Below are 9,681 nucleotides of genomic sequence, written 5' to 3'. Positions count from 1 at the left end.
GGGCCCCTTGGACATGCCTGTTTTGCACTCATGAGAAGATAGTTTTGGTCAGTGTGGGAGCAGCTTGTAAAGGGCTCTTGTGACACTCCCAGCCTGGTATAAGGCACAGCAAGTGGAATTTCCTTCCATCAGCAGCTGTTTTGCAACAGCCCTCGAGGCCCATCTTGGAGAAATCTTCGTTTTAGCTGACAGCGCTAGGAATTCTACCTGATGGAAAAGGAGTTTGATTTATAAACATATTCGCAATGCATTTTCATATCACTTTGCTGGGTAGAGAAGGCAGAGAAGATATGTCATGCTTACACATAGGATTGTCTCTGTTTTGATTACCTCCTTTAGGGTTGGATGAGTGAATGCAGGAATCAATGAATGGGTGGATAACGGAATCCATGTATCCATCAGCCAGTAGTTTCCTGCAGCAGAACCACCCTGAGCACTTGTTAAAACACAGCTTATTGGCTGGACAGAGGTTCACACCTGTAATCCCAGCACTTTGAGAGGCCGAGGCAGGAGGATCTCTTGAGCCTAGGAGTTTGAGACCAGCCTAGGCAACATAGTGAGATCCCGTCTCTATAAAAATCATTTTAAAAAATAACTGGGCTTGGTGGCACTCGCCTGTATTCCCAGCTACTCGAGAGACTGAGGTGGGAGTATCACTTGAGCCTGGAATTCAAGGCTGCAGTGAGCTGAGATCGCTCCACCGCACTCCAGCCTGGGCAACAGAGCAAGACCCTATCTCAGAAAAACACAACAAACAAAACACAACTTGTTGGGCTCCACCCCATTTCTGATTCAGTCTTTGGGGGAAAGGGGACGAGGCGGGGGGGCAAAAAGAATCTGCATATCTCACAAGGTGGAGGTTCATGCTGTTACTGATCAGGCACCACACCCAGAGAACCACTGGCACAAGCCATCAGATACTTAGACCATGACAATTGTGGCTGCAAATTTTCTGCCTGATCCTGCCAAATAGCTCACACACGCAGTTGAAAATAAATCCTCTGACTCAGTGTTTGGGGGGTGTTGTGGGTGGGCTGCCCACTCGACCTCCCATCACTTTCCTGGGTAGTAGAGTGTTGGAGCACGAGTGGTGGTGTGTGTGCACGCCTGTGCACACCAGCTGTACTGCTGTCCCTTTGCACACCTCTAGTGCTGACCGCTGACCTTCTCCAGGTTCTCTCTCCTTTGCTCCCCAAAGCCCCTCTGAGTTTTCTTATCCAGCGAAGAAAAGTAAGTGAACATCTAAGATCACAAGGAACCCTCTATTGTCTCCTGGGATTTGGTGCCATCTAGTGGCTAACTTGAGAATCTTTGCTCAGACTTAGAGAAACTTCTGGAAAATTAAGTAACCTGGGAAGGCAAAAACACCTACTTGTTTACCCTCTGAGAAAGGCTTCCTGAAGGGCAAGGACTGGCTCAACATGATAGGAGTCAAAATGGATTTCTTGCTCTCCTGAAAGCTGTGATAAAAATTAGAAGTCATCAAAGAATCTCAATCACGTCTCACTGCATCTTCAGCTTGAATGATTTTCTAGAATTGATTTTCATTTCCTGAATGAAAGGGAGTCAGGTAATACCAACTTGGTATTTGCCTCCCATCTCACTTCTCTGGGCCCCAAGCCCTGAACAGCCCAAGTATAGCAACCAAGTTCCCAAGGGGTCAGTGAAACTACAAAGAGATATGTAGTTCACGGTACAGTTGGTACTGATTAGAGGGACATCAGGGCCTTAAAGTCATTGAAGGTTGGAATTGTTAATGACCACTGTGATCCAGACAGAAATCTAAGATATCAGCACACAATGCCACAGGAGCTCAAAATCCTCATGAGAGGTGCGAGGTATTGTAAATACATGGTTTGGACTTTAATAGAAAATTTAAACTACTTGTTATGGGAACAAAGGGGAGGCAATCAGGGATCATAAAGGAAGCTGCTCCTTAAAGTTGCTGTTTGGGGAACTGTGACGGGTCTCAAAACGTGGTGAGACCAGCAGTATCAGCACATTCTCAAGCAACATCCCAAAACTACTGAATTGGAAACTCTAGGGATGGGGCCTAGAAATGAATGTTTAAACAACCCCTGCAGATGATTGTGATGCACATGAAAAGTTGGAGAACCACTGGTTTAAGATAAGCTTTAGATGCCCTAAAATACACCTGAGAGTGTTTAGAGAATCTACTAATGAATTCATGGAGGAGACAATTTATTTCCATAACATAAACCTGCTTCTTTTTTATGTTGTTTTTAATGCATAATAATTGTAAGCCTACTTCTTTTTTAACATACAAACGTGCCCTCTAGTTTGTGGTGAAATAAAAAGGATTATTTATTTGCTTTCACTTCTTTGGATTTTAGAGAATACTATCTTGGTAAGTACAGTCTCCAAAAGTAGCAAATAATCCTGTAGACGTGGTAAGTTTTTTTTAAAAAAAGAATGTTCAACTTTAATATTAATCAAAAAAATACAAATTAAAATAGCAATGAGATATCATTTCTCAACTAACAAACTGGCAAAGATCAAAAAGAATAATGTGCATCAATAAGGAGGGTATAAGGGGGAAAATAAAACACTCACTCCAGGTAGAAAGATAAAGTACCAGAATCTTTCTGGTAACACAAATCAGAAGCCTTAAAAATGAGTATATCTTTGACTCAGCAATCCCATTTCTAGGGATATATCTTAGAAATAATTAATGATATATGCAACAATGAACATATAAAGATGCTAAATATCGTTTATAATTTTAAAATTAAAAATTTTAATTTTGAGGGAATTATAAAGTCAGTGTGCCCATATGACAGAACATAATAAAAATCAATCAGTACAAGATTTTTTTCCAGTTTTTAAAAGGAAGATTTATTTAACAAGTTTCACTTAGTACAATACATCTAAATGGAAATCACAATACAAGGAAAGATTTAAACCAAAGCCTCAGATTTTCATACAAACGACACGACCAAACTTCTAAAGTATTGGTATTACATCTTAAAATTGTCCCGTATCCTTAAAAAAAAAAAAAAGTGTACACTCACGTGCCTTACAGGATATTAAACCAAAAATCTAGAATTAACAAACATGCCAAATGTTTTCACTTTGAATCGTAGACACAGCTCCTATATTTGAGTTTTACAGAAAAGCATGTTTCTCAACATGCATCCGAAGTTTTCAATGTATTTGTTGTATAAGAGCAACATTTAACATAAGTGAAACTGCATTAACCTAAATACGCTTACTGCTTAGGTACACTCCTACAACATAACTAACTTGAGGAAAGCTAAAAATTGTTTTAACAGTTATGGTCAATACTGAACTTTGTTATTATGTCCTAGATGAATGTTTCAGTGTTCAAAATTACTGAGCTTGAAGTTTTAAAATAATCTCAACTTCCACTTTACAGTAAGCATGAATCACAAGCCTGTAATGCAAAACTGTTAAACTTAACTCGTTTTCTTAAAAAAGGAGAAAGAAAGAAAGATAAAGAGAAGCTGACCAAGAGTGATCAGAATCAATTATATTTCCCATTTACCAATCATACTGGATATACTAGACATCCCTCCCATTCTATTCAACTCCCACAAATGTACAGCTTTTATATCTGGAGTAGCTGTTTAATGCTCCTTCTCTACCTAAGCAAGGTTTGACTGATAGTCACTGGAGTTTTCCTGCAGAACTTGGTCATATCCACTCATACTGCTCTGACCACCATAACCACCTCCATAACCACCACTCAGCTGCTGGCTAGCAGGACCTCCATAACTAGACTGGTTGGATAAGCCCATCCCTCCCATCATTTGGCTACCATAAGCGCCACCACTTGCCCCTGCTGTAGAATTCAAAAAAAGTTCTACATAGCTGTGATCGTAAGCACCCCCACTTGTTCCTGCAGTAGAATTTAAGAAGAGCTCCACATATCTGTGTTGCATATTAGCTTTGTCTTTTGCCATAGCTGCCACAGCATCTTCATGAGTAGCAAATTCAACATCTGCCTCACCGGTAACTCTGCCATCGGGTCCAATTTCAATATGTACTCTCATGGGATTAAGAGGTGAGAAGAAATTATAAATATCATTCTCAGTGGCTCTGTAAGGTAACCCCCTCATGTGTACACAGTGCCCTGTGGTGCTCTGGAAACTGGACCCACCATCTCCATATCTATGATCAGACATTCCTGAAAAACAGTAATTGAGGTCTCTTCCAAATCTATCAGACCCAAAGCCATATCCATCATTATAGCCACCATAGTCATCATAGCCTCCATACCCTCCACCATAGGCACCACGCCTCATCCTTTCAAACCCAGCTCCTCTGCCAATGCTATTATACCCTCTGCCAGCCCCTGGCCTATCATAGGGACCTGGCCGCTGCATAGCCATGAGCTTTCGAGGGGGATCATAGTGGGTTCGAACTTCAGCTCGGCTACTCTTGAAGATCTCAATGTACCTGTGCCCTATTCTTTCCTTGTGTTTCTTTAAGGCCTTCTCAGCTATCTCCTGTGAAGCAAACTGCACAAAGGCTTCCCCTGTGCTTCGCCCCTGAAAGTCCACTGGCAGTGTCATCCCATTTGGCACAATTTCCAACCCTGAAAAGAACTGAACAATCTCTTCCTTGCTACAGCCAAATGGGAGTCCTCTAAGCCGGACGAAGCCATCGTTGGCAGTATCAGGGCTATTCGGACCTGTATGCTTCAACACCCAATCCATTTCAACACTGTTAGACTTGAATACTTCAACGTATCTGTGTCCCATGGTTTCTCTGTCCTTCTTCAAAGCCAATTTCACTTCCTCTTCAGATTCAAGTTCAACAAATGCTTCACCACTTGGTCTGCCTTCTCTGGTGTAGATGAAACGAATACCTGATGTGCCATTTTGGATCTTGCAATCAGAGAAGAAGCGCATCACTTCATCGGCTGAGCAGGACCAGGGTAGGCCCCTGACCTTCACCACGAACCCCTCCCTGCCTTCCGTGCTCAGCATCATGGTGACTGTTGGGCTCTTGGTGGCAAGTTTGGCTCAATGCAATTTTGGTGTAGCTGAAAAAAAAAAATTAGAAGACTACTGTCATGGAAAAATGCTCGTGATATAGTACGAGAAAAAAGCAAACTATTAATAGAAAATTCAATTATGCTGCCAGCTTTTCTGTAAGACATCTGTATAAACAAAAAGAGTTCACCAAATTTTTAACTCATTCATTTTTTAGCAGTTATTTATTCAATGCCTATTATGTGTTAGATACCATTAAAAATTAACAGCAATCGGCCGGGTGTGGTGGCTCACGCCTGTAATCCCAGCACTTTGGGAAGCTGAGGTGGGTGTATCACCTGAGGTCAGTAGTTCGAGACCAGCCTGGTCAACATGGTGAAACCCCATCTCTACAAAAAATACAAAAAATTGGCTAGGTGTGGTGGCAGGTGCGTGTAATCCCAGCTACTCGGGAGGCTGAGGCAGGAAAATCGCTTTTATGTACCCAGGAGGCGGAGGTGAGCCGAGATCACGCCACTGCACTCCAGCCTGGGCAACCAAAGTGAAACTCCGTCTCAAAAAAAAAAAAAAAAAAAAAAAAAAAATTAACAGCAACAAATCATTGGGAGATGTCAACAAATAAAAGACGGCTATATATATAAACATAAAAAACTTCACTAGATCAAAAGATTAAACAATTAAAAAACAAAACACAGGTTATGTAAGTTCTTTATATAATATCCTCATTATATAAAAATGTATGCAAATCAATAAAATCAGGGAAATATTTGGGCTCCAGAGATAAATGAAAAAAAGACATTATTGGGAATTCACACATTCATTTTAGAAACATTTTTTGGTTGCCATGTCCAATACTCGGCTCTGGCATACAAGAATCAATAAGCCCAGAAGGGGCTTATGGTCCTACAGGAGCACCGAATGTCATTATTAAAGATGTAAATGCAAATATACATTATACTTGCCATGACCCTCTGAGTGGGGCGTAAGCATAGTATCAAAGAAGGACTAGCTGATCAGTTCTATTGGTTGGAGGCCAAATGGTTAAATGAAACAGACTAATCTGCCCAGGGATCCATAAACATTTTTTTTTTTTAATTATGATGAAGCACAAATAGGAGAGGGAAAAGCAAGAGAAAAGACTGGCAAGGCATAGATCAGATCCCAAAGACTTTGATATACAAACACTGAGCGCCTTTTAAGACTTTTAAACCGGGGAGTATGTAGGGTGACTTCACCAAAACTCTTTCAGACAGATCACCCTGGCAACAGCGTGGCACTCAAACAGAAGGGGGTCGAGGTGGAACTAGGGAGATTAGTTAGAACTTGTCTCTTAAATATATGTTAAAGGAATCGCCTAAGGCAACAGGAGTAAAATGGAGAAAAGACGTATCTACACATACCAAACAAAGTGGAATCTGCGGGACTTGATAACAGATTAAGTATGAGAGAATACAGGTATAGGAGGATACAGGAGAGGAATGTGGGAAATGTTCAAATTTAATCAATCTTCCAGCAAGTTAAAATCAGAACTAATCATTATTTTTTACCCATCAAGATAATGGAAATTAAACAGCAACAGTAAATCAGTGCTATGCAGTTCACAAACTAATACACTACTAAAGGAGTGATAATTGATATAAACTATTTCCTTTTTGATAAACCCCACTATATCCTGAAAGCAATTTGATAATATGTATCACGCCTTTTGACAGCAAATACATTTCAGTTATGTGCCCTAAGGAGATGATCTGAAATTCAGACAAAGATTTATGGAGCTATATATTCTTTGAAAAGTACTTTATTAAGAAAACTGGAATATTATGCATTTAATTTTAAAAGTTACAAAAATAATAACATGAGAAATTACTTATGCTATAATTGTAAGTGACCCAAGAGCACAACTGCTTTACAGTATCAACTATGTACAAAATACATGTTTCCATACCCTTTGACACTGCTAGAATCCTTCCAGGAATCTAGTCAACAGAAATACTTACAAAATGTTCCTCGCAGCACTGTTAGTAATGGCAGAAAACTGGAAACCTAAATAGCCATCATTAGAGGAATGGCTGAATGAATTACACTTTATCCTTAAAATGGAATGCAGTGCAGCCATTTAAAAAAAATCTGCCTTGACCCAGAAAGATCTCCAAAATACATTAAATGAAAGAATATACATGGTATGATCCTACTTATAGTAAAAGATTGGCATGCATGTATATACGTATGTAAATAAATAAAAGAAGATCTGGAAGCAAACTTGTTTTTGAGAGAACTGAAGGGTAGTGGGGGTGAAGTGGGCTTTTCGCTTTTTACCCTATATACTTCTATACAGTCTTAATTCTTTAAATTTGCTGTACTGGGATTTTTTTTTAAGTTAGAAAGAACATATTAGTGGTTACTCTGAGTGGTAGGTTTATGGATTTTCCATGTTATTTTTCCAATTTTTTTATGCAGCCTTAAATTTCTACAGAAATAATTACTTTTACTTCAGCAAAAAAGTAACATAAAACAAATTAAAATGTTTGCATTTCTGGGATTTGGTATAGGAGATTTTATAAAATTTTCTAATTTTGTATGTGAATGGTTTATCTGAAATGGTCTGGGAGAACTGGGCCTCTTGGAAACAAAGTACAAAGTGTAGTAACAGCCATAAAACTACACTGAGGAAACGATTTAACAAACATTTACTGATTGCCTATTATGTGCCTAGCACACTGCATCTGCAGTGATAACAGTTTTCCTATTAACCATCCTAAGGTCTCAGTGACAGATTTACAGGCTGTTTTTTTATTTCATTTTGTAAGATTTTTTTTTTTTTTTTGCTTGCCTTATCCCTGGGATAACCCGTCCCATTTAATTCCCTGCACCACTCTATTCCTTAAGAGCCCTTCTGTAGGGGCAGAGAGGTTCTACTTCATTACTGCGTCTCCTGGAAAGGCCATCAGGACTGTTGGCTAAAGTGGGAACCAGGACTCTTTGTGAGTTAAGAATTTGTGTATTTATATGCGTGTTATACACATTTTTTAAAAAACTGTAACGACATGAGGTTGAGTAGTCGTCTCCGGGTGGTGAATTACGTGTATTTTTAAATTTTATACTATATTGTTATTTTTCAAATGTTCGAAATTGAGTATGTAGATTGTTGTTATCAGCAGAAAAATAAACATTATTCAAATACTCAATTCAGTAAAGTAATTTATTGGGCGCCTTTGTCAAGCACGCATTTGCCTAGATGTGACTCTACAGATAAAATTCACTTGGGGCCTCCCCCTACAGACAATCAGGCAGTGGAGACTGAGTGCCTGAATGGATAGACCAGCACTCAGACCACTATTTTCAGTATCTGTTTTTCTTAACTCAGGGCCGTGGTTTTCAAACGTTTTTCGCCTTACGGTCACCCTTAGGGGTCCCCCGAGACCGGCCCAGACAGACAGATATACAAAAACACATACACAGTCATGAGCGTCCACCATTTCCCCACCAGGCGCAGCACAGGCGGCTTCCCGGCACTGAGATGGGGGGGAGGAGGGAGAGAGCGCGAGGGGGGAGGGGAAAGCAGAGAACGAAAGAGGCGGAGGCGGCCCCCGAACCCCGCTTTGGTCTTCATCATCACCACCCCTGGGTCCCCAGTTCCCACCCACACACCAACCTCTAACGATACCGGGTAATTTTCCTCCTTCTTCCCTCAAACGGCTATAGCGAGACGGTAGACGACGACCAGAACTACTTCTGCTCACGTAAGCGAGTAATCACGTGAGCGCCTACGTCATGTGAGATCTCGGTCACGTGAGCAACTCTCGGCTTAAACTCGGGATCACTAAGGTGCCGCACTTCCTTCTGGTATGGAAATAGGGCGGGTCAATATCAAGAAAGGAAGAGGGTGATTGGTTAGTGGAACGTCTTACGTGACTGATTATTGGTCTACCTCTGGGGATAACCGTCCCAGTTGCCAGAGAAACAATAACGTCATTATTTAATAAGTCATCGGTGATTGGTCCGCCCCTGAGGTTAATCTTAAAAGCCCAGGTTACCCGCGGAAATCTACGCTGTCCGATCACCGTGACAATGCAGCTGAGCAACCCAGAACTATATCTGGGCTGCGCGCTTGCGCTTCGCTTCCTGGCCCTCGTTTCCTGGGACATCCCTGGGGCTAGAGCACTGGACAATGGATTGGCAAGGACGCCTACCATGGGCTGGCTGCACTGGGAGCGCTTCATGTGCAACCTTGACTGCCAGGAAGAGCCAGATTCCTGCATCAGGTATCAGATATTGGGTACTCCCTTCCCTTTGCTTTTCCATGGGTTTGGGTGTGTTTGGGGAACTGGAGAGTCTCAACGGGAACAGTTGAGCCCGAGGGAGAGCTCCCCCAACCCGACTCTGCTGCTGCTTTTTTATCCCCAGCAAACTGTCCCGAATGAGAACTAGCCCTAAACTTCCTCTGTGTGACCTTTCCTGGGATGGGAGTCCGGCCAGCGGCCCCTGTTTCTTTCTCTCTCTCTCTTGCTCTCCTTCTCTTTCTCTTCTCTCCTCTCTCTTTCTCTCTCTCCCTGCCCGGTTGTCTTTTTTCACTGCCCCTTGCAGAGCAGGGCCACCGCATAGGCAGTGTGCCCAAAGTAGCCCTGCCCGGTTCTATTCAGACCCTTCTTGTGAACTTCTGCTCTTCCTCTGCCAGGTGCCAACCGTGAGAACATCTAGGGTG

The 9,681-nt window shown here is 41.6% G+C and overlaps 1 protein-coding gene across 2 annotated transcripts; it reads right to left on the bottom strand.

Moving 5' to 3' along the window:
* Positions 1-2,780: 2,780 nt before the first annotated feature.
* On the bottom strand, positions 2,781-8,759 carry HNRNPH2 (heterogeneous nuclear ribonucleoprotein H2). Of its 2 annotated transcripts, none has more exons than XM_032757282.2 (2): positions 8,632-8,759; positions 2,781-5,029 (listed from the first exon to the last, which is right to left on the bottom strand). In XM_032757282.2, the coding sequence occupies exon 2, from the start codon at positions 4,974-4,976 to the stop codon at positions 3,627-3,629; it is 1,350 nt and encodes a 449-aa protein (XP_032613173.1). In that variant the 5' UTR covers positions 4,977-5,029; positions 8,632-8,759; the 3' UTR covers positions 2,781-3,626. The 2 variants fall into 2 exon arrangements, with proteins under 2 accessions (XP_032613173.1, XP_032613174.1); XM_032757283.2 differs by having other exon boundaries at positions 8,644-8,743.
* Between the last annotated feature and the right edge of the window lie 922 nt (positions 8,760-9,681).

This window comes from Hylobates moloch, unplaced genomic scaffold, assembly GCF_009828535.3.
Source record: "Hylobates moloch isolate HMO894 unplaced genomic scaffold, HMol_V3 SCAFFOLD_7, whole genome shotgun sequence".
NCBI classification, from domain to species: domain Eukaryota; kingdom Metazoa; phylum Chordata; class Mammalia; order Primates; family Hylobatidae; genus Hylobates; species Hylobates moloch.
Note: the sequence above shows the minus strand (reverse complement) of the source record. Positions and strands in the feature narration are given on the sequence as shown.